Source organism: Podarcis vaucheri, assembly GCF_965113315.1.
Source record: "Podarcis vaucheri genome assembly, chromosome: 14".
NCBI classification, from domain to species: Eukaryota; Metazoa; Chordata; class Lepidosauria; order Squamata; family Lacertidae; genus Podarcis; species Podarcis vaucheri.
Window position 1 is genome coordinate 45,605,492 of NC_138752.1, and position 24,566 is coordinate 45,630,057.

General features: G+C 44.1%; 1 protein-coding gene across 3 annotated transcripts in view; it reads left to right on the top strand.

Annotated features, from left to right (window-relative positions):
• The first annotated feature begins 320 nt into the window (after positions 1-320).
• LOC309519020 (ATP-sensitive inward rectifier potassium channel 12) overlaps positions 321-24,566 on the top strand; it is a 47,577-nt gene continuing 23,331 nt past the window's right edge. For 2 of the 3 annotated variants that reach the window (XM_082199765.1, XM_082199766.1), the window contains exon 1: positions 321-952. Coding sequence is in view for 1 of the 3 variants with exons in the window: in XM_082199764.1 (XP_082055890.1) it covers positions 9,952-9,956 (5 nt within the window). In the remaining 2 variants the exon portion in view is untranslated. Of the gene's footprint in view, positions 953-9,936; positions 9,957-24,566 lie in introns of those variants that run through there. The other variant, XM_082199764.1, reaches the window with a different exon arrangement.

The window sequence follows — 24,566 nt, forward strand, 5'->3', positions numbered from 1 at the left end:
GCCGATAGCAGTTTCTTGCTGAGAGAATGCAGCGATGAAGGTGGGGAGGGGGAAACAAAGGCGATGGTGGCTGGGGGTGAAATAATCTGGGGGTGGGGGGAGGGAACAGGCTCCAGCCCAAGTAGCCAAAGAAGAAATGCAGAAGCCGAACTTGTGGCTAATAAGAGAGAGAGATTCAGTAGCTGCTGTTCTTGAGTGAAGCAGTAGGAGGGAGTGGAGCAGTGTGGGAAGGAAAGCTCCTCTCTCTTTCTCTTCTGCTGGTTGCCTGTGTTACATGCTCTGCTGAGAGAGAGAGAGAGAGAGAGAGAGAGGGGGGGGGGGAGCCTTCGCTGGGAAGCCAACTGCACTGAACTGCAGCAGCATCACCCCCCCTTCCAGATCAAATAGCCCAAGCCACCAATAGCACACAGCAAAAGAGGAGAAAGTGACCACAACTCCACTGTGAGAGTCAGGACAGCACCTTCCTACCACGCCAAGCGCAAGCCAGCCAAGATTTGAGCCGGGATTAAACTGAACAACTCAAAGAAGACTTATTATTCTTGTTGTTATTTTTTTCGTGGGGAAGGGAAGATGGATCCTCTGTCCCTTCTCCAACCCCACTTGAGTCTGTCGCCAGCTCCCATGGGATAGAAGGGTTTGACATTAAATTCACTTGTATTGGATGTTCCTGGGCATTAGGTTTTTTTTGTTTTCTTTTAGAAAAAGAGGAACTATATATATATTTTCCTCCAGAGGAGTAGGGGGGAAAGTTGGATATTCTTCTTTTTTTCCCTCCCCCTGCTTGTTTCCAAAGATTTCTGCCCTTGTGGTTAAAATGGAGCGGTGGATTCCCGACCCGAGGGCCAGCGCAGCTCAAGTCTTGTGGGAAAAGAAGGAAGATCTAAGGAGGATCCCTACTTTCTCGGGACTTACAGGAAGGTTTTGGGATTTGGTGGGATCCATGCAGTGAGAGGTAAGTGATGAACGGGGCGATGAGGCAGTTGCAAATCGATGCATACCAATGTATAATATATGTACAGAGCTGCAGGGGACCGTATCGGTCTAGCAAGTTTTTCAGAAGGAACTGAAAAGAGCCATCTCATAGTAAATTACTCAGTCATGCCACAATCTGTAGCTATGAAATGAAGGCAGAGAATCGAGGAAGGGAATGGAAGGAGCAGTTTCCGGGAACCGGAGGAATCCTCAAAGGTGAAATAGCACTGGCGTGGGCATGCTTTGAGTCAGAGAATCAGGAGAGATAGAAGAGACCTTTGGAGATAATCTAGCACAGTTCAGCCTTTCAGTTTTTAACTAAACACACACGCACACACACAGAGACAGACTACAGATGCGTTTTAAATGAAGCAAGAGGGCAGACTCAGCCTCGCTTGCAAGAGAAAGCAGAACTAATCTCTGTTGAATGATCCTCAGCGTGTATACTCTTTGCTTAAGTAGCAAAAGTCAATGGCTTGCTGTAACTGGCCGAGACCTAACCAGTTCGCTGTTCTTTGCCAGGATCCCAGTAACCTATAGATATTAGACGTGTGATCCAGCAGAGGCCACCAGCCAGTGGTCCGTTGATGAACTGCGGTTGACCTTTTCGCCCCCTGTGCTGAGGCCAGATCCATTGCCACATGAAACAGACACTTATCTAGGGGGGTAAAGCCCACTTTAGGCACAGGGGGGGCTTCTGAGTAAACCTGCAAAGAACTGAGCTACTAAACTAATAGTAATAAGAAGAGCAATTATTATTTTTATTTGTAGGATTTATTGAATGCCCTTCCCCACCATGTTCCAGGGTGCATTCTGATAATACCATCATGCAATTATAAAAACAAGTAAACAGTGCTAAGGGCAGTGTTACATACATGGAACACCCCCCCCCAAATCTTGGGAACTGTAGTTTACCCCTAAAAGGTACAATTACCAGCACCCTTGTTCCTAGGCTTCTTGGGTGGGAGGGAATTTGCTTTCAATGGATGTTGCAAACATAGCCAAAAATGAGCCAATCCAACCCAAGCAAAACAGGACAGTATGGATTCAATGAAAGAAGTGTTTCCCACAAAACAAAATACCTTACCTGTCCAATGCAAGGGTAAAGGTGATGATAAAGACAGACCTCTAGGCAACTGCTTTAAGAGGGCGTGATGCTCTAAATTTACAGACAGGTGAATATTTTGGAGGGCACTCCAAACAGTGCAGAGTTCAATATTCCGAAAGAGGGAAGATCTGGAGTAAGGCAGGATCTAGATTAAAAGAGTCTAGGAAAATAAGGGGGAAAGTAGAAAATGAAAAAGAAAAAAGCACCAGAGGTTTTCACATAGCCATGCTCCTCTGGCCCTCTGGCCTGAGAGATCATTTACATTGGTGATATATGCCCTGCACTAAAATAATTGGGGGACTGAAATAGCCTTTTAAAACACTTGCTGTTTTTAACCGTCTAAAGTTTACACCATGTTAAACATTGCAACCCTATAGACATTTATCTTTGAGTAAGTCCCAGCAAGCTGAATGAGTAGGCGTGTACAAGATTGCACTGTAAATCCTTTATAGTCTCTGCACTGCTTTAAAAACAAAACAAAACCAGGGGTGTTTCTTTTTTGTTCCAAGCTCCTTTGCAATGTCTGCGATCGTGACCTCTGCGTTTCTGGATCTGCTTTGAAACTTTCCCAAAGCTCGTGTGCTTGTGTGTGTGTGTGTTTTGCGCACACAAGATCGTAAAAGTGACAGTGCTAAATAGACACACTTATTAGGGAGTAAGCCCCATAGAACATAGTGTACATAATAATATGCAGACAGGATTGTGCTGTTAGCCTCTGTTCACCATCCTGAATGTTCACCTCTCTGAACTCGCTTGAACCACTTTTACAGATTTGGAGAATGATCAGTAAAAAAAGTGTTTAAAGGGCAAAAATTCTGATTGTACTGGCTGGCACCACCCCCTACCCCCCATTAGAACTGTAATAATAATAATAATAATAATAATAATAATAATAATAATAATAATAATAATTTATTTGTAGCCCACCCCTCTGACTGGGTTGCACCTCACTTCTGAACATTTAGTACACTGGGACTTCCATTTGCTAAAACATGCATAAGATTGTGCTAAATGTGAGGGTTTTCTTTTAAAAAATCATTTTTATTGAGTTTGGCAATCTTTACAATACTTTAGTTTATGGTTGCCATCAATTTTGATTTTAATTAATTCTTATGATGTTTTTATAATGTTGCACTATTTTAGTGTTGTTAGCCGCCCTGAGCCCAGCTTCAGCTGGGGAGGGCGGGATATAAATAAAATTTATTATTATTATTATTATTATTATTATTATTATTATTATTATTATTATTATTTCAGAACAACTCAATAATATACCGAATAAAACCATACTGTATTCGGGAGGGGGGAATCAGGCCTCCTCCTAAATGGGAGGTTTGTTTATAAAACAACAACACCCTGTTTTTATAAGCATCCCTTGAAAGTAATTTGATTCTTCATTATTATCCTGAATGCATTTTAAGTCTGCAAATACATACATGCATTTATTAACGGTGTTGAAGAGGCAACACATCCACGTTAAATGATTATGGGTTTTATTCGATGCTATCCCAACCCAGAGGAGCCCTATTGAAATTAATGGGCGTGACTCCTTCAGGTCCATTAATTTCAATGATTCTGCTCAACATAGAACTTAGCTGGTTACAGCCCAGTGAGAACATGTTAGAATTCAGCTAGGGTTTCTTTGGGGGGGGGCAGTACTCTTTGAGAAGAGAAGGAGGCTATCAGGCTAGATTTCCTTTCACCAAATTACCTGTTTTAAGACTCCATTTCTAGAGATGTTTCTTCCCCCCCTACCTCGTTTCTTCTGGAGTAATGAATTGCCTTGTCTTATGTCTTTAAAAGCAAGGAAAGAGTCTTAGAAATGTAGAGTTGAAAGGGACCACAAGGGTCATCTAGTCCAACCCACCAGCGTATGACGCGAACCCACGAAGCTGAGATTAAATGTCTCGTGGTCTACCAACTGGGCCAGATTTAATTCAGCAGCCACCAGTGGCTGATCCCGCTTAACTAGAAAGGGTTACTAATTGTACTAATTGTAATGGCATTTGTAATGTGAAATGGATTGTGATAATTAGGGATATACAGTAGTTGGATAAAGGATAAGATGCAGAAAACTTAAACTTTAAATATAAGAACCTATGGGAGGGAGGGAAAATTCAGAGAACCTTGTAATTTAATGTTTGAATTGGTTAGAGTTAAAGTGTATAAAAATGTGAAAAGCTAGTAAAAAATAAAAATAAAAAATAAAATTCCCTATAACTCAAAAAAGAAAAAAAAAAGTGTTACTAATGCCAATGACACAACTAGGAAGTTTCCTACATAATATACATGAATCATTCATCCAGAATAAGAGAAATAACTTTTGCAACTGGTACTCTAAACCCAGATAGATAGATGGATAAATAGATGATAGATAGATGATAGATAGATAGATGATAGATAGATAGATAGATAGATAGATAGATAGATAGATAGATAGATAGATGATAGATAGATGATAGATAGATAGATAGATAGATAGATAGATAGATAGATAGATAGATAGATACTGTAGATAGATAGATAGATAGATAGATGATAGATAGATAGATAGATAGATAGATAGATAGATAGATAGATAGATAGATGATAGATAGATAGATGATAGATAGATACTGTAGATAGATAGATAGATAGATGATAGATAGATAGATAGATAGATAGATAGATAGAGATTGATAGATAGATGGATGGATGGATAGGCTGGTTCTATATAGAGCAGATCCTAAGTTAGCTATGCCTATGAATTTCAATGGATCCTAAGTTAGCTATGCCTATGAATTTCAATGGACACGACTAGCGTGCAATACAACCCAAAATCTTCCTCTGTGTGTCTTGCAACCCACACTCCATCGGTTGCCTCCTTGCTTATCCCCCTTCCTGTCAGTCTCAGATAGCAGTGAGCTGACAATGTATTCCTGTCCCCACTGGGCAAGCTGAAAACTATAGTGCTAATCAGGAAAAGCAAAATCACACATCTAAAAAGACATTGTGCTACAGGAATAGCAACATCTCTCTACAAGAGCTGGCAATGATAATTTCCCCTCCGAGTATTATATTTGGAAAGTGCCTTCAATTACCACCTCAATGTCTCGCTGGCTGGCTTGGTGTGGCGGACTAGAATAGCAGGCATCTTTGAGGAGCAAGAATCCTAGAGGGAAATGTACTGGCAGAGTAGCACCTAAGCGTGTCAATTTCAGACCTGTTAACGCAGCGAGAGTGTGATCACAGCAAAGCTGCGAGGCTGTGTGTGTTTTAGAAACCTTTGTTCCGATGGCAGCCGCCTGCTTGGTAAGAACAGCGCAAGCGAAGAATCTATTTTTGCCGCCTGTTCTTAGAAAGATATGTGGCGGCTTATTTACCAGCACAAACCACAGAGCCTAGGACTTGCTGATCAGAAGGTCGGCTGCTCGAATCCCCGCGACAGGGTGAGCTCCCGTTGCTCGGTCCCTGCTCCTGCCAACCTAGCAGTTTGAAAGCAGGTCAAAGTGCAAGTAGATAAATAGGTACCGCTCCGGTGGGAAGGTAAACGGTGTTTTTGTGCGCTGCTCTGGTTCGCCAGAAGCGGCTTAGTCATGGTGGCCACATGACCCGGAAGCTGTATGCCGGCTCCCTCGGCCAATAAAGCAAGATGAGCGCCGCAACCCCAGAGTCGGTCACGACTGGACCAAATGGTCAGGGGTCCCTTTACCTTTACCTTATTGAGACCTGACTATTTTTATGGAAATGGTCCATACTGAGAGGTTGGGGGTTGCAGTTCTTACAACCAAAGTCTGAGTGCACAGGGGGTTGGGCAGCTAATGGCCTCCTCAGACTGGAAATCTGGGCACAGAAACATCACTCATACCTTCATAGATCCAAAGGCCACATCTTTGAATTGTCCATGGAAAACGGTATTGTCAAATCCTATAAAAATAGCTCCCCCATCCCCACTGGTACTTCAGCAAATCTGCAGCCTGGACTCTAAACTAATATTTGCCTCTCCCAGGAAGTTGGAACCCCTCTATCTAATTATTAATAATTGTGCTCGCATGTCTTGCCCATCCACTGAGAAACTCAGGGCATCGCTACAGGTAAAGTTATCCTCACGTTCACCCTGTGAAGTGGGCTAGACTGAGAGACCATTGCTGGCCCCAAGTTGCCTAGCAAGAGCTTCATGGCCAAGTGGGCATTTGTATCCTGGTCTCCCAGGTGCCAGCCTGAACTGTTACTATACCACACCTGAGCGATGGAGGGAAGAGGCTGCCCAAGGCATTGGTCCAAGATCACCCAATGTGCTTCAGAGCTGAGTGGGCATTTGAACCCAAGGCTCACCAATCCAGTTGCAAAACAAGCCACGCTACCTTTCTAAGCCCATGGCCACTTTACTGTGAACTCTGAAAGATGTTCTCCCTTAGACAAGGCACTGCTGTCCTCTGGAGGAGCGAGCAGAAGAAGTTAGCACATCAAACCATTGGCCTTTCCGGCTCAGTATTGTCTGCACCAGGGATGGGGAAGTTGTAGCCCTCCAGATGCTATTGGACTACAGCTCCCATCATCCTTGACCACTGGCCATGCTGACTGTGGCTGGCTGGTGGGAGTCCACAATATATGGAAGCTACTGTATTGTCTATCCTTGGTCTAGACCAGTGCTCTTCAGCCTTGGGTCTTCATGTGTTCTTGGACTACAACTCCCATCACCCCCAGTCATCTCAGCCAATGGTGATGGATGCTGGGAGCTGTAGTCCAACAGCATCTCGGGACCCTAGATCAAAGAACACTGCTGTAGACAGCACTGAGACAGATGGACAGCTTCTTCAAACAGGAAAGATGCCAGCAAAATGCCTTAGACCAGTCCTAAAGCCCATTGCCTTTTAAAACTGAACGTTTGCTTTTCTAGCAATGTTATTAAGATGCAGGGGTTAAAATGTCATTCCAAGGGTGTGTCTACATGGCCTGTTGGCTCAATATTCATTCTGATTTGTTTGCAGGGAGATTAAATGGCACTGGTTAATTTATTGAACCTTCATTATTATTTGTTTGTGGGAACGGTATGCAGTGTTGAACCAAGCAGGTGTTAAATTACTCCACCCCAAAGGAGGGATGGCTTTTGAAAGCTATGGACTATGCAGAAATGGCAAAGCTGATGGCAATATTAAGAGATCAAAACGATGAACTTTTTATAGAACAATGGAGGCCTTTTTTGGACTATTTGGAAAAGCATGAAACAAAATCGCGGGCAGGATCCGAGATAGGAGCAGCGAAACAAAAATGATAAAGTATTAGATTTTGGTAACACACAAGAATTTGATCTATAAAACAGTAGAAAGAGTTTGAATGAAAAGACTGTGGAAGTGTGGGTGGGAAGTCAAGACATGAAACAATGTAACTATTTAATCTGAGGTTAATTAGTTAAAAAATGGAAATTCAATAAAAAAATATATTGGGGAGGGGGGAAATTAAGTTACTCCACCCCACACGTTCCGCTGCCTTTTCTCATCACTCGTCTTACTGCTAAAGGTCTGAACTTTTGGGGAAGGAGGCTTGCCACACAAGACTAGAATTGTGCAGCGTAAATAGGCTGGCATGTGATTGGGTCGCACTTGAAAATAACTTTCTTGCAAAGGCCCTGGAACTTTAATCTTACAGTACCCTTGTCAGGTAAGTTAAGCTCAGAGTAATAAATTATTATTATTATTATAGGCAGCCTGAATTCACCCATCACATGTCAGGACTGGCAGAGATTTAAACTTGAGATTTCCTAAAATGAAATCCAGTAGGATAGCAGCTGCTCGGTTTGGGAGATAGTTGTGATTATCGTTGTTGTGCCTTTAGCAGCCTCTCCTTCTCCAGAAACCAGCAGGCAAAGCTGTTCACAGCACAGAGGCAAATATCAATCAACTGCCAATGTTTGCAGATCAAGCTGCACAAGCGCAGAGGTCGGTTAAAAAAAGAAGTTGGCAAGTCTGTCAACAAGGGAAAGGTGGGATCCTGCACATTCTTAAATATATATACGGTATATTGTTGCCTGTATTTGATAGCTGAGTTTTGTGAGCCCCCTGATTTGCAAACTGAATTAGGACTTGAGTTCGAATGTCACCTCTGCCAAGAGCTTCACTCTACAGTGGTGCCTCACAAGACGAAATTAATTCGTTCCGTGAATTTTTTCGTCTAGCGAATTTTTCGTCTTGCGAAGCACGGTTTCCCGTAGGAATGCATTGAAAATCAATTAATGCGTTCCTATGGTCAAAAAAGTCCAAACAAAGCCAAATTTTGTACAACAAGAGTTTCTTAAGTGCTCTTTAAAGTCACACATATTGTAAAGAGCATTTCAAAATTCAAACCCAGAATTTTTTTAAAAAACCAGCAAAGTGGCCCAATGGTCACAGAAAATCATAAAAATGCAGAAAAAACCACAAGCTTCCAGATTCTTGCAAACCCCTCCCCAACTGTTCCCCCAGCCACCCAGCACACAGAAATTCAAATCCAGAATTTTTTTTAAAAAAACAGCAGAGTGGCCCAATGGTCACAGAAAATCATAAAAATGCAGAAAAAAACACAGAAGCTTCCAGATTCTTGCAAACCCCTTCCCAACACCAAGTCCTTGAATTCCAAACACCCCAACCCAAAATCCAACCCCCCCCAAAAAAAGTTTTAAAAGCTTAACTTACCAAATGGCTGCAAAAGAAGTTTTGGAAAAGCTTCAAAAATCACCAAAGTCTTTAAAAACCTCAAAAAAGGCTACTATGTACACTGTGTTCTATGAGTTGCTCCTTGAAGTCAAGTCGCAACTGTATTAACGGTGTTAAGAAAAAGGAAACAAACTTGCAAGACGTTTTCGTCTTGCGAAGCAAGCCCATAGGGAAATTCGTCTTGCGAAGCAGCTCAAAAACGGAAAACCCTTTCGTCTAGCGAGTTTTTCGTCTTTCGAGGCATTCGTCTTGCGGGGCACCACTGTATAGCTTTAGGAAGACACCAACTGAACGCCAGGTCCGCTGCCCCATCTACGTAAAAGACTCTGTGGTAAAAGAGATGAAATAAAGCAGATCTGGGGCTCTGAAGCCTTGCTCTGCACAACACCTTTGCCCTACATTTCCATGTATCTCCCTATATACATAAAAACGTAATGTTGTCATCACACTGCCCCCATGGGGTGATTTCTAATCATCTATATACAGGTAATGGACTTACTGTCAGGAGTATGGATCCTTTTTAAATGTAAAAACAGCACCACCCACTCAGAATTAGGGCAGCAGGCTCAGGTTTTGCAGAATTGTTGTACAAAAATCTTGTTTTATAAGGGGGAAGAAGTCCTAATTGGGGAGGGGGCACTGGGACTGAGCATGCTCAGTAGGCATGGACTGTTGGAGAGAAACTGGGGGGGGGGGGGAGAGAGGAGGAATGGAGTAACCTGGAAAATGGAATGGCTGGCTGGAAACCTGCGCAGGGCATCCTATACTACAACATTTTGTTTCAGCTCTCATTTGTTTACCTCTCTTTCCAGCTTTTGCAGGGAGTTCAGGGTTGCCAACTTCTCCTCCCCCCCCCAACTTGGGCTATGAATGGTTGCATAACAACAAGCAGGGAGATCCTTCAGAGGGGTTGCTTTTTTCGCTCAGAAGATGTCATGCTTGGGGAAGGTTCCTTTGCTGTTTTTTGCTTTAAATAGTGCCCCACAGCTGTTGGAGGCACAGGAAGCTCGCCCGACAAACAGGGGTGGGAACTTGAATGAGTTATTCTTGTTTGGCTGGCAGGTGGGCTGTGCTGGATGCGATGAGGGCGCTTCTCTAACTTTGGAAGGAACGCCAGTGGCTAGGAAATTGTCTTTTCTTAAACTTGGCCTGGTGGTTGGTGACCGTTCTCTGCTTCTCTCTGGGGCACGAGGCTTCAAGATGTGGTGAGAAAGCCAGTCCTGTTGCATTTGTGGAGCCTCCTGTTCATTCAGCCGAGTTGGACTCTGGCTGTGTGCCCCAAGTCCTGCCCTGACAGCACCCCAGTCTAGGAGGATCAAATGATCACCATGTTTCCTTGAACATTTGGGGCACAAGGACCCAGGGCAATTGGGAAGGGGCCCAAATTTGGTTTTCCCTGGAATGACCTCCTGGCTAAGCCTGGGTTTATCACCCTGTTCAAGAGTTTTGCACCTGTACCCACAGGTTCTAATCTCAGCTAAAGCAAGCCACTGCCTCTTGCCGTAAATTCTACTTGTAGTCTGGAACATGTGGGCTAATAGAGGCAGTCTACCTTACAGGGCTGTTGTTAAGGCTGCCGAAATAGTGAATTGGAGAACACTTAAGAGAAGTATGCTCAACTGGAGAGAGGGACAGGGAGGAAAGCTGAAAGGACTTTGGGGTGAACGGAAGCTGCTTTGCAGTGCCTTCCCACCCATGTTTGCTCAGAGGTAGGGTTGCATTTTGTTTGAACATCTCGATGCTGAGCTTCACTGCACAGATTTTCTTAAAATTCTCATTTCGCTCCTTGATCTCACTGACAAGCAAGTTATTCCCCCAACCCCCGGTTCTGGTAAAAAAATGTGAACTATTGCATATGATATGCATTATTATCTGTGATATTATACACATATGAATATAGATTCCAGGTTTCCTAAAGTAATTAGTAGATGAACAGGTACTTACGACAATGCACATAACTGTATAAAAATACAGTTCGGTATTTTATTACTTATCAAATCATGATGTAGAAATACATCATGGGTGTGTATTTTGTGTGTCCTATTCATGAGCTGCTTGGATATAAGCAGGCAGATGATGCAAAAGATGGTTTGATGTGGGCAAAGCTTGGCTGAGATGGAATATGTGTATAAATCCATTTACAATTGATTCCTCTTCCATCTCTGCTCAATAGTAGACCCTACTGAGGTCAATGCAGTTTATTCCTGGGTAAGCGTTTTGCAGGCTGGCAGACATCTGTTTATGTATATGTCTGCTTCGCATGGTTCTGGAATCACTGTATGTGAATAAGAAGATAATAAAGTTTAATTTTGCTAGCAGTTTGGAGTTGATGAAATCTGAAGTGAATTGCAGCCTGAGCTTTTTTATTGAGGTCTGTTTTTATTATCCTCATTCGTTCTGGTGTTCTATTTCTATTACTGAAGCTCAGGTGTGAGCCTCATTGCTTATCTCTCTATACTATATTTGCACCAGTCAGTCATCATCACACTGTCTTCATTGCCTGCTTCCCAAAGTCTAAAGCAGGGATCAGCAAACTTTTTCAGCAGGGGCCGGTCCACTGTCCCACACATCTTGTGGGGGGCTGGACTATATTTTGGAAAAAAAATGAACAAATTCCTATGCCCCACAAATAACCCAGAGGTGCATTTTAAATAAAAGGACACATTCTACTCATGTAAAAACATGCTGATTCCCAGACCGTCCGTGGGTCGGATTTAGAAGATGATTGGGCCGGATCCAGCCCCCAGGCCTTAGTTTGCCTACCCATGGTCTAAAGGTAGGGGTGAGGGAAGGAACAGGAAGGTAAAGGAGGGAACATGTCTATAGTAAATAACTTGGAGGCAGGAGGGTTAAGGGAAAGCCTGGCAGGGGAAAGGAGGGTCTCTCTGTGTGTCAGTTTCCCCACAGAGTTCTCTTCAGCCACCATTTATGGACTCACAGCTGCCCCTCTGCCTCTACACGTACTTATTTACTTCATGAAATTTAATGCCACTGACTGGTTGGTTGCAGAGGAACAGTGGGATGAAGAAGCCCAGAGTCCAGGGGAGTGTGGTGGGATGACCATGAGTGGTCAGAGGGACAAGAGGGAACAGACTGGGACAAGGAGGTGTTGGAAGCTGAAGAGATAACAAGGCTTAGGACTCAGCTATACAGCTGAAAAGAAAACGTTTTAAGTGAAATATACAAAGGTGACACAAGATGGCGACAGTGAGCTATGGCAAATTCAATGTCTTTTTCAAAACGTTTTTTTCACAGCATTTTTTAATATGTGTGTAGATTCCACCTCAGTGAGCTGGGAGTGTCTGTGGCAGAGAGAAGTCCAGACTCAGAGGCAGAAGCTGAAGCAGGAGAGGAGGGAGACCAGGAGGCAGAGATAGGTTAGGCTTGTGAAGAGACACAGGTGTCTCCCTCTCCTGCTGTGACAAGCTCCCTTCTCCCAGGTCTGCCAAAAACAGAAGAGGCATGAAAGAGGCAGAAAATAAGTTAGCTCCAAGCAGGCGCAGTCTTGGGGAAAACCTTGGAGAGGAAGGCACTTAGGCAGCTGTGGGAAAGTGGAGACCTTCTGTTTCTGCAACCACTTCATGAGGGCCAGACCTGCTGGAAATGAGTTGCTGTGCTCATTAGGCCTAATAATGAGTTAATAATGAGTTAACACAAACTTGCACAGTGCGATTTACTTCTGGCTCGCTCCTTTCATTGATATGGGGGGAGGGGAGTTGTTTGCAAAAAAAAGACAAAATGGTAATATAATCACTAAAAAAAACCTACAGTCAAAATCCAGGACATACAAAAAGTAAAAACTGCAACAGGAGACTAAAACAAATTAAAACTCATGCAAGCTGTTGTAAGAAAAAACTGCTCCTTTTCCCTTATCCAAGAGCCCGTATAGAGTCCTTAAGTGGATTCCCTATCAGTGGGAGAAAAAAGCAGAGGCTAACCAGAGAATATTGAGAAGCAAAGAGGCTAGTAAGCCTGATCTTTACTCACCACACGCAGGAGGAAGGAGAGAACCCAGAACAATGGGGCGCAAGCCCTTATATAGACTTTTGAAATTGCCCCCCTGCAGCCCAAGACCACTCCCGAAAAACATCATACATACATCACAGAAGGAGGCGCTCTCCAACATAAATCCTGATTTCCAGAATATCTGTTAATGGTCACTGACTGCATTACCTGGGCAGCCTGGCCATTCTTTTGTGATGGTTAAAACTTTTAATTCCTGAATCCAGGTCACAGGCTCACCCTATTCATACACAAAAACGCCCTTAAGACAGGATCTGTAAGCAAAAGACAAAGGGAAGGCTTTCCCATTTCCTTCCTAATTGCAGAGAAATATCTGAGGTCAATTTGGGGAAGCCAAAATGGCTTCAGGATTGCTCTCCCGTACTATTTCGGACACGTGGTTTATATACTTATGTATGCATTTGCCTTGTACATTTACGGACATTTCATCTATATTTGGGACCTTAGAATTCTGATAACAAAGCTTTCTAAGCAACTGGTCAGGCTGCCCTAAATAAGAAGGTCTCCAGCAGCTTCACAAAATGACAAGGCAGAAAATTGTGTAGCCGTTGCCTGAGGGTGGGCTGAGAGCCGGCGAGCTGGCTCCAAGTTCTCCTAGCTTGAGTCTGTCCTGTCAGGTGCCACCCGCCTTGAGAAACTGGAGTAACTCAATATCTCCGTGTGGTACACTGTAACCTTTGAAAGTCTGCCACGGCGAGACTGGGAGATCCTCAAAGGCTGCTAAATGCAGCCATCCTGAGGGGAAGTTTTGTGTTTTCTTCCCTGCCCTCCCTGAAGTCTTTATCATATTCCCCTCTTCCTTCCTTGGGATGGGAGGTGGGGAAGGGAGGTCAAATTCAGCCACGGCATTCACTGCGTAGTGGCACAGAGTTTGTGGGGCCAAAGCCCAGGCTCCCCCTACCCTCCCGTCTCCGGTCACCCTGTGACTGCCCCCTTCTGCTATCTGATCCTGCCTGGCATAAGTGAAGAGCATATGTGTGAATTTAAGGAGGGAGACAAGGACATGGAAGTGTGTATTTCAAGTCCAGCTGGAAAAATATATGCCTCTGTGTCCGTGTGAGAGGTTTCGGCTGTTTGGGTTTTGGTGGGCAAACGACAACCGCAGGTGGAATTCAGGTGATGCTGTGTTTGTCTATGTCTGCCAACCAGGCTATTATTATCTCAGGGTCTCAGTACCTAACCTTTAACCCCTCAGACCTTGTGGGAGGGCGGATTATATTTTGAAGAAGAAAAATGAACCAATTCCTATGCCCGCAAATAACCCAGAGATGCATTTTAAATAAAAGCACACATTCTACTCATGTAAAAACACGCTGATTCCCGGACTGTCCACGGGCCGGATTGAGAAGGGATTGGGCTGGATCCGGCCCCCGGGCTTTAGTTTGCCTACCCATGCTTCAACCTGTGTTATGTTCCTATTTTTTAAATGCTCACCCACGCTACGTTCACAGAAAGCAATAGAGATATTTAGGAAATTGGGTTTTTTAAAAAAATATTTTGATCCATAATCCTTAGTATAGATTGTAATAGAAATAACCTTTTGATTAAAATATAAATTCTATCTATTTCTATCTACCCTATATGACCATAGACACACCTTTTCCCCTTCCATTAAATAGACTATCGCAGAGCACCTCAGATATTGTTTGGTCATATATTTTGTGATTTATCTCTTGGCCTGGTTGCTCGACACTGAATGATGACCCTCAAGGAACCACAATTTGAGGCAATATGTTGGTTGCCTCCTATGTGGGGTCCGTATTCAATTAGAACCCCACTCCTGCAAGTCTTTTAAGTGAGCAAAGGGGAACACCGACCCCCTGCTGCACACAAAAACAAAAGTTGTATGTGCACATGTCTTTGATGGTTCTTTATAATATCTCTTCAGCCATTTTTATTTCAATTTGCTTCTTATTAACATCCTTAGATTTATAGAATTGTAGAGTTGGAAGGGACCACAAGGGTCATCTAAGTCCAACGCAGGAATATTTTGCCCAACGTGGAACTTGAACTCACAGCCCTGAGCTTAAGAGTCTTGAGGTAATTTAGAAATATTTTCATAACGGAATACAGGTGCCCCATAATAGTTCTCCTGCACTGGTAAGAAACTGATCTTTAAGCATGCTGACCAGATACACTTTGGAACTCTCTGACAATTGACACCAGGCAGGTGGCTTCACTGTGAACTTTTCAGCACCTGCTTAAAACATTTTTGTTTAGGCAAGCCTAATGCAGACATGTAACATGCAGACATGCATTTAACCTCTCTCTTTTTTTGCTTACTGTTCATTCAAAAAATAATAATGAGTGTTTTTAAATATCTGTTTTCAACCGTCCTGTTGATAATTTAAATGTTTTGGGGTTGGTTTTTTTTTGTAAACAGCTTGTAGGTTTTATTACAATCTAGCGGTATATAAATGTTGTGAAATGACATAAATAAGAGGAGAGGTCCCTGCCCCAATGAGCTTACAATGTAAGCTTTTTCATAAGGAGAGAGCAGAGGAAGGGGGCAGGAAAAGAAGGCAGGAAGGGGCAAAGGAAGACTGTTTTATGTACCTGTGCTTGGTTTTAGAAAGGCGGGGGGAGCAAGTGGCTTTATGGAAAGGGTGGGGGGGGGGTCATTGGACTGAAGGGGCGTTTGGTTGAGATGTCAGCCTTACAGGGAGAAGAAAGTTGCCAAAGGTCAGACTTTTAGAAGACATCTGAAGGCAGCCCTGTTTAGGGAAGCTTTTAATGTTTGATGCATTACTGTATTTTAATATTTTGTTGAAAGCCGCCCAGAGTGGCTGGGAAAGCCCAGCCAGATGGGCGGGGTATAAATAATAAATTATTACAGCGGTACCTCGGGTTAAGTACTTAATTCGTTCCAGAGGTCCGTACTTAACCTGAAACTGTTCTTAACCTGAAGCACCGCTTTAGCTAATGGGGCCTCCTACTGCTGCCGCGCCACCGGAGCACAATTTCTGTTCTTATCCTGAAGCAAAGTTCTTAACCTGAAGCATTATTTCTGGGTTAGCGGAGTCTGTAACCTGAAGCGTATGTAACCCGAGGTACCACTGTATTATTATTATTATTATTATTTAGATTTTTATTGGATTTTCACAATTTATATCAACACAAACAATACACAATACACAGTACAAACATACAAACACATGTATAATTTCATATCCAGTTTTCTTAAAACTTATTTCACTGACTTCCCCATACCTCCCCTTTCTGCATTCCAATTTCCAAATTTATTTCAGCAAATCCTTCCCCTTAATTTCATCTAATCTTTTCCTTTCCTTTTCTTTTACTTAAACTTTTTCAGTTGTAATCCCTTACTTTCTATAAACCACAACATTTTAGCACTCATTAATTTTACAATATTTCTTAAGATAAATTTTAAATTTCTTCCAATTTTCTTCCGCCGTCTCTTTCCCCTGGTCTCGGATTCTGCCAGTCATTTCTGTATTATTATTATTATTATTATTATTATTATTATTATTATTATTATTCACTGCTTCCGACTTGCTGAAAGGAGAATATTGGGAGTCAGCCACTTGGCAGAGGCAGGATGCGGTCCCCGGCCACCTCAGAACCACACAGCTTGTCTACACCAGGCAAAATGTGATGTATGGGAGATGCCACCACACTGACTGGTGTACCCAGCTCATAAAACTAATGTTCTGACTGCCGTGGGTTCAGAAACGGGATGAGGTTTGGAAGAATGCTTTTCATGTGTTGACATTTGGGACCAGTCTATTTCTGGTCTGAGTCAATTTCACATCTGCTCATCCGTAAGAACATAGGAAGGTCTCTCTTGGATTAGACAATCCTATCCGCCATCCGGTTCTCACCGTGGCCGACCAGATGTCTATGGAAAGCCCACAAGCAGACAAGGTTGCTGGGTATGTTTAGCCTTGGAAAGATGAGACTGAGAGGGGATATGATAGACATCTTCAAATATCTCAAAGGCTGTCACATGGAAGAGGGAGCAAGCTTGTTTTCTCCTGGTCTGGAGGATAGGAACTCGAACCAGTTACCGTTATAGCCAAAATTGGTCTGAAATCCACATTGTGATAATGAAACCTGTGATGGGGGGAAACTGTGAAGCCGGTTATCGCTTCTCTTGTGATTTCTGCTGCCGCTGTTGCTCTGTACTATAAAATAACAGTTGTAACCCTATGTTAAAAGTAAGTAAAAACGTCCCAGTTTTAGACTCTGAAGTAGTAGTAGTAGTAGCCACGACATTATGCTGTTTGCCTCGACAGTGGTACCTTGGTTCTCAAACTTAATCCGTTCCAGAAGTCCGTTCCAAAACCAAAGCGTTCCAAAACCAAGGCGTGCTCTCCCATAGAAAGTAATGCAAAACAGATTAATCCGTTCCAGACTTTTAAAAACAACCCCTAAAACAGCAATTTAACATGAATTTTACTATCTAACAAGACCATTGATCCATAAAATGAAAGCAATAATCAATGTACTGTACTATAAAATAAATAAGACCATATTGTAGATGATAAAAATTAAAATTAATGTTTTTTTTTATCTGCACTGATGATAGTCATTGTTTGGATGGCGAGGGCTTTTATCCATCTCCACAGTCACACAATCAATCAATTAATCAGTAGCTGAACTGGGTTCCACATAGCCACAAAAACAAATTAACCAAAAAAGCCTCAAAAACGCAAAAAAAGCAAAACATAAGCGCAAAATACAGTGGTACCTCGGTTCTCGAACTTAATCCATTCCAGAAGTCCATTTGACTTCCGAAATGTTCGAAAACCAAAGCGCAGCTTCTGATTGGTGCGGGCGCCCTGGAAACAATAGCTGATAGCTGCATCGGACGTTCGGCTTCCGAAAAATGTTTGAAAACCGGAACACTTACTTCCGGGTTTTCGATGTTTGGGAACCAAGGCATTTGAGAACCAAGGCACCACTGTATATACAGTAGTTACATCCACATTTCAGACATGGTGATACAGTATATCAGTATATTGTGATGTTTAGCTGGTGATATATCACAAAGTTGAAAACCAGATATCGCCCAGCCCTACTATTTGTCTCTACATAAGGTAAAGGTAAAGGGACCCCTGACCATTAGGTCCAGTCGTGGCCGACTCTGGGGTTGTGGCGCTCATCTTGCTTTATTGGCCGAGGGAGCCAGCGTACAGCTTCCGGGTCATGTGGCCAGAATGACTAAGCCTCTTTTGGCGAACCAGAGCAGCGCACAGAAACGCCGTTTACCTTCCCGCTTTCGAACTTCTAGGTTGGCAGGAGCAGGGACCAAGGAATGGGAGCTCACCCAGTTGCAGGGATTCGAACCGCCGACCTTCTGATCGGTTTAACCCACAGTGCCACCTGCGTCCCTTTGTCTCTACAGTGGTGCCCCGCAAGACGAATGCCTCGCAAGATGGAAAACCCGCTAGACGAAAGGGTTTTCCGTTTTGGAGGTGCTTCGCAAAATGAATTTCCTATGGGCTTGCTTCGCAAGACGAAAATGTCTTGCGAGTTCCTGAAGGGTTTCCCCCCCCTTTCCCCCCAAGCCGCTAAGCCGCTTATCAGCTGATCCGCTAAGTCGCTAAGCCGCTTATCAGCTGATCCGCTAAGCCGCTAATAGCGCTAAGCCGCTAAGCCGCTAATGGGCTTGCTTCGCAAGACGGAAAAAACCGCAAGACGAAGAGACTCGCGGAACGGATTCTTTTCGTCTTGCGAGGCACCACTGTATATAGTTCCATCCTTATTCCAGACCTTGTGATATATCGGTATATCAAGACGTTTAGCTGATGATAAATCACGATGTTGAAAGACATCACAGTTCACTCGTGCACCAGAAATCCAGCTCGCTTGCCTGCTGCCCCTCTTGCTTGCCCACTCAGCTCCCCTGCCCCACTGCCAGCCTCGCTTCCTTGCCTGCTGCCTTACTTGTTCACCACATCCCTTGCCTGCCTCCTTTGCTCCCCTCACCCTGGAGCCTGCACAGCCCATCACCACAGAGAGAAAACACACATTTGTAGTGTGTGTTTTTGGTACGTCTTTTGAGTGAAGAACTGCTGCAACTAAGTTTGGAATCCAAAGGATAGTTATGCACCGATGTGGATATTATTCTGGGAGCTGCAGATCACGTCAGTTTAAATTGCAATTTGCAGAAATCAGATTCCTTGAAAAGAATAGTAAGTGCAATCGGATGAAGAGCTTTTTTTCTCCCTGACAGAGGTTTGACCTGGTGAGCTGCTGTTGTGTTGTGGTTTCTATTCTCCCTGATATTTATAGTGCTGCACCTTTTCTCTTCAAATTTGCTTGAATTGGATGAACTTTTAATCTGTTTTGCTGTTCAGTTGTTCTTTTCGTGTTTGATAACGTGAGACGTCTTGAGCCTTTCGAATGTATTCATCTATTGTTTTCAATCTAGGTACGCTGCTTTTCACCATAAATGGAGAAGTCGGCATATCGAAGGATGGCTGTGTTTTGACTTGTGTATTGCTTCAGAAAGTACAAATTAGACTAGTCTGCTTTTAGTTCAGTTGGTTAGAGCATGTTGCTGATGACGCTAAGGTTGCAGGTTCGATCTCCATATGGGAGAGCTGAATATTTCTGCATTGCAGGGGGTTGGACTAGCTGACACTCAGGGTCCCTTCCTGAGTGATTCTGCTGTTTGTTTCAGGGGCTGAATGGATGACATTTCTGTACAGCTTGCTCCTTTTATACAGAAAACTATCACCTCGGAAAGAAGTTTAAGCTACAGTACTTTCCCCTGGCATGCTAGCTTTCTGTGGGTTTTTTTGGGGGGAGCATATGTCATAGAAACGTAAAGGTAAAGGGACCGCTGACCATTAGGTCCAGTCGTGGCCGACTCTGGGGTTGTGGCGCTCATCTCGCTTTATTGGCCGAGGGAGCTGGCGTACAGCTTCTGGGTCATGTGGCCAGCATGACTAAGCCGCTTCTGGCGAACCAGAGCAGTGCATGGAAATGCCGTTTACCTTCCCGCTGGAGCGGTACCTATTTATCTGCTTGCACTTGGACCTGCTTTCGAAGTGCTAGGTTGGCAGGAGCAGGGACCGAGCAACGGGAGCTCACCCCGTCGTGGGGATTCGAACCGCCGACCTTCTGATTGGCAAGTCCTAGGCTCTGTGGTTTAACCCACAGCGCCACCCGTGTCCCACACATAGAAACATAGGAAACTGCCTTATGCAGATTCAGGCCATTGGTCCATCTAGCTCAGTATTGTCTACATCAGGGACGTCCAATTCCCAATAGACTGTGGTCTACTGGCTGTGATCTACCCATTGTACAAAGACTGGCAGTGCTCTACCCAAAGTTGTGGAGCTTTTTTTTAGGAAGCCAAAGTTGTTGAGTTGGGATGGTTTTTTGGGGGGAACACCCCGCGATCTACACGTAAATCACGATCTATCTGTCGGAAATGCTGGGTCTAGATTGACTGGCAGCAGTTCTCAGGGTTTCAGAAAAGGTTCTCCCCCAGCTCCATCCAGAGAGGCTAGAATTGAACCCAGGACCTTCTGTACTCAAAGCAGATGGTCGACCACTGACCCATGGTCATTCCCTGTCAGAATCTCCCCACGTGTAGTCCGAAGTGGGATAGTCATGGGCCAGGACTGTGTCCTGTGCTGCTTTCGTCCAGTGAACGATGTGTCCATTTCCAATGTGGCAGGAAGGAAGAAGAAGAAGAAGAAGAAGAAGAAGAAGAAGAAGAGGAGGAGGAGGAGTAGTTTGGATTTGATATCCCGCTTTATCACTACCCTAGGGAGTCTCAAAGCAGCTAACATTCTCCTTTCCCTTCCTCCCCCACAACAAACACTCTGTGAGGTGAGTGGGGCTGAGAGACTTCAGAGAAGTGTGACTGGCCCAAGGTCACCCAGCAGCTGCATGTGGAGGAGCGGGGAAGCGAACCCGGTTCACCAGATTACGAGTCCACCGTTTTAAACCACTACACCACACTGGCTCCATGTATGCACACATGCACAGATTGGCCTCCGAGCTATTCCCAGCTCCCTGAACTAGAGGCCAAACGGTTGCCAGTGGATTGCGCCAAGATCCTGCCTTCTCCTCCCCTCTGCCAGCACTTGTGGCTTGTAGGCGTTCTGCAAAACCGAAAGGGCTGCTTGAGTGTTGCAAGCAATGTTGGTTTCGACTCAACATTGATTTTAGAAGGAGAGGCATATATATATATATATTATATAGTGCCCATATAGCATGCTGGAAAAGAGGGGTAAGGTGGTCATAACTCAGTGTCAGAGCTGCTGCCTTGCATGCTAGAAGGGTCCAGGTTCTAGCCCCGGAATCTCCAATTAAAACCACAGAATCATAGAATGGAGAAGAGTTTGTTAAAACCTGTACAGCTGTTTCATAAACCGTAGGTTAAATCAGAATTATCCTGTATCAATCCAAATGGAGGAAGTTGACGGGGTGGGAGATATTTCCCATAACACTATTTTTTTTAAAGAAGTGAGATAGGACTTTGTGCTGTGTATTTTTGTCAATGCTTCTTTCAAAATATTTGTCTCCAAACAGACAAGAAGCTATTGAAAATATTCTAAGAGTTCAACCTTTGTGTGTAATGCTTGGAACTAAGTAATAAGTTACTTGCATTGCAGGGCGTTGGAGTAGATGAGCCTTGGGGCCTCTAGGAGAAGACTGGGAGTTGGAGGTGTTTGAAGAGGTAACAGGGCTTAGTGAGCAGGGAGAGTCTGTGGCAGAAAGAAGGCCAGAATCAGAGGCAGGAGAGGGGGGAGGCCGAGAGGCAGAGATGAGTCTGGCAGGGGAAGAGGCATCGGTGTCTCCCCATCCTGCTGCAACAAGCTCCCCTCCTCCCTTATCTCCCAGAACCAGAAGAGACATAAAACAGGTGGATGAGAGGTTGGCTGCATGCAGGCAGAGTCTCCGATTCCTTGGCTGTGAGGAGCTGGGGTCTTTTTCAGTCTCAGCAACTGGTTTTCATGGTTTTGCTAAGAAACTGTTCAAACTCCAACTTTGAACTGTGTGATTACTGACCAGCACGCTCCTTTGACACCAGTGACAGACTGGGAATATCAGAAACGATACGATAATCTTTATTGTCATTGTCCCATACAGAACAACTAAATTGAAAAATCTACATTCAAAAACCAACAAGCTTGCTATCCCAGCTATCCCAACCTGGTTAGCCCCCTAAAAACTCTGATACCCCATTTTAAAATACAATATACTGCCACACAGACTCCTTACAATGCGTTTAAAACCAAAATCACATCTGGGTAGAAACTGTTTCTCAGGCGGCTAGTCCTAGTCTTTATAACCCTGTACCTTCTTCCAGAAGGCAGAAGCTGAAAGAGAAAAACCGATATTGACAGGTTTGCTGAGTCCCTGCCCCTAAGTCAGCGCAGCTGTTTCAGCTACAAGATTTCCTCACCGCCCCAATCTGGATTGTGGGAAAGAATATCTGTGCAACTGAATGCCTCAAAAATCCTGTAATTATTGTGTCATCCCCCACCTTCCCCCCCATACAAAAAAAAAGCACCTTGTCAAACACCCACCTCTAACTGGGGAGCATTTTAATGCATTTTGGAGAGGCACCTGAGAACGTTCTGTGGCTTTGTGTGTGCATATTATCTTTCTCTCGTGTGTATATTTGTGGGAGCTTGTGGGCTGCGGAGTGAAGGATAATTTATGGCTCTGCTTGCTAATGGAGTAACTGATGGGGCCAAATCAACCTTCTGCCACCTAGTTAAAAAATCCTCCTAAAATTAAATCCTTACAGGAGCGGGTGGTTGGTTTTTCCTCCTTCCCTTCTGTTCTTCTGCAAGGGATTTGCTGAACCAGGTCTGAGTGGGGTGAGCTGCAAAGAAAGGCCTTGTGGAAGCAATGTCTTGCCACAGGCTGCGCCTGCTAAAAAGGAGTGTCATTGTGTAGCTGGAGGTGTAGCTGCACCCCCCCCCACTAAGTATGAGATGCTCACTGAGGCTTCCAGCAGCGACTAATGGAACTCAGAGCTCAGTCACTTGGAAGATCCATCCTTCAGAATGGACCCTCCCTGTCTCTTCTCTGCGGGGTTCTAAGTATCGCCTTTTGTTCTGTCTTTAGGGCATGTGGCCGATGAACCGGCTTGCTCCATTTAAAAAACAAACAGACCAGGCTGAAAACCTTTCTCTTGTAGTGGGGGTGGGCGTCTGAGCCCCAGGTCCCAAGGAATACTCCTACCTAGGAAAGAGAAAACCCACCAGAAAGCATCTTTTTTGTAAGAGAAATTGCAGGCAGCTTCCCATGACAGAGGAGAAAAACCCGCAAGCCACAACTTTTATTTAGGACAGCTCGAAACGTCGCAAAATAGCAAGCTTTCAAGTCCTCCAGAGCTCCTCATCAGGCTGGGTGCTAGAGTAGGGGAGATAAACAGTGAAACAGGCTTGCTTTTATAGCCAGAAAGTCTGCATTGGGTCACAGTGCGCTCATCCACAGGGGTTCTCCACAGACAGGTTTGTGAGGCTGGTGGGAGAGCTTTACTTTCTTTTCCCCTTAGGTATGAAAAAAAGGGAGGCCAGGTTTCATCAAAGGTATTTTCCTTTATGACCCCAGTGGAATCTACACACATATAAAAAAAACGCTGTGAAAATGCTTTAAAAAAAAAGTTTTAAAAAATATACCGAATTTGCCGTAAGCCCGCCATCGCCATCTAGTGTCGCATTCGTATAATGCACTTAAAACACACTTAAAATGTTATATTTGCAGCTGTATAGCTCAGTTCCCCATTTGCAACTCTTCTAAGACCAAATAAAAAAATTCCTTCCAGTAGCACCTTAAAGACCAACTAAGTTAGTTCTTGGTATGAGCTTTCGTGTGCATGCACACTTCTTCAGATACACTGAAACAGAAGTTGCCAGATCCTTCTATATAGTGAGAAGGTGGGGAGGGGTATTACTCAGAAGGGTGGTGGGAATGGGAGATTGGCAGATAGCTGAGATGAGCCTGTTGACGACTCTTAACGACTGCAATAGGTCTTACAGGAAAAGGCAAGGGGTGAGAAGGTGAAAAATGGCTTAGTCATGTATAATGAGATAATAATCCAATGTCTTTGTTCAGACCAGGTCTCTCCATGGTTTTAAGTTTGGTAATGAGTTGCAATTCAGCAGCTTCTAAGACTAGTTAGTCATTCTGAACTAGCTCTATCCCAAATATTATTGGGATACAGGTCTGCACTTTAAAGTGCTGTGTTCAAATGCTCCCCCCTGTTTTCCCCATGAAAGCTTGTTCTTTAACGCTCATTCGGAATAAACGGGTTTTCTGCAGATTGCTGTTTATGCCAATTCAGCGGTAAAGAGTGGGTTTTCACAGAGAAAGTGCTGGGGTGAAAAACAAAATGCTCAGAAACAAGGCTTTGAAGTGCTGACCTGTGCCTAGAAACACAGCACAAAGGGAAGTCTGGATGAGACCAGTCTTACTAATGGAGTTGGGGGGGGGGGATAGAGAAAGGAATTCAATTCAGTTTGCAGTTAAAGGTGAAACTCCCTAGTTTACACTTTCTGTAACATTACGCAAACTGATGCAAAGCCAGCCTTCAAAATTTGCAGTTCTCCAAATTTTATGGTCTAAACCACTGAGCCTAGTGCTTGCCGATCGGAAGGTCGGCGGTTTGAATCCCTGTGATGGGGTGAGCTCCCGTTGTTCGGTTCCAGCTCCTGCCAACCTAGCAGTTTGAAAGCACACCAGTGCATGTAGATAAATAGGTACCGCTGTGGCGGGAAGGTAAACGGCGTTTCTGTGCGCTGCTCTGGTTTCGCCAGAAGTGTCTTGGTCATGCTGGCCACATGACCCAGAAA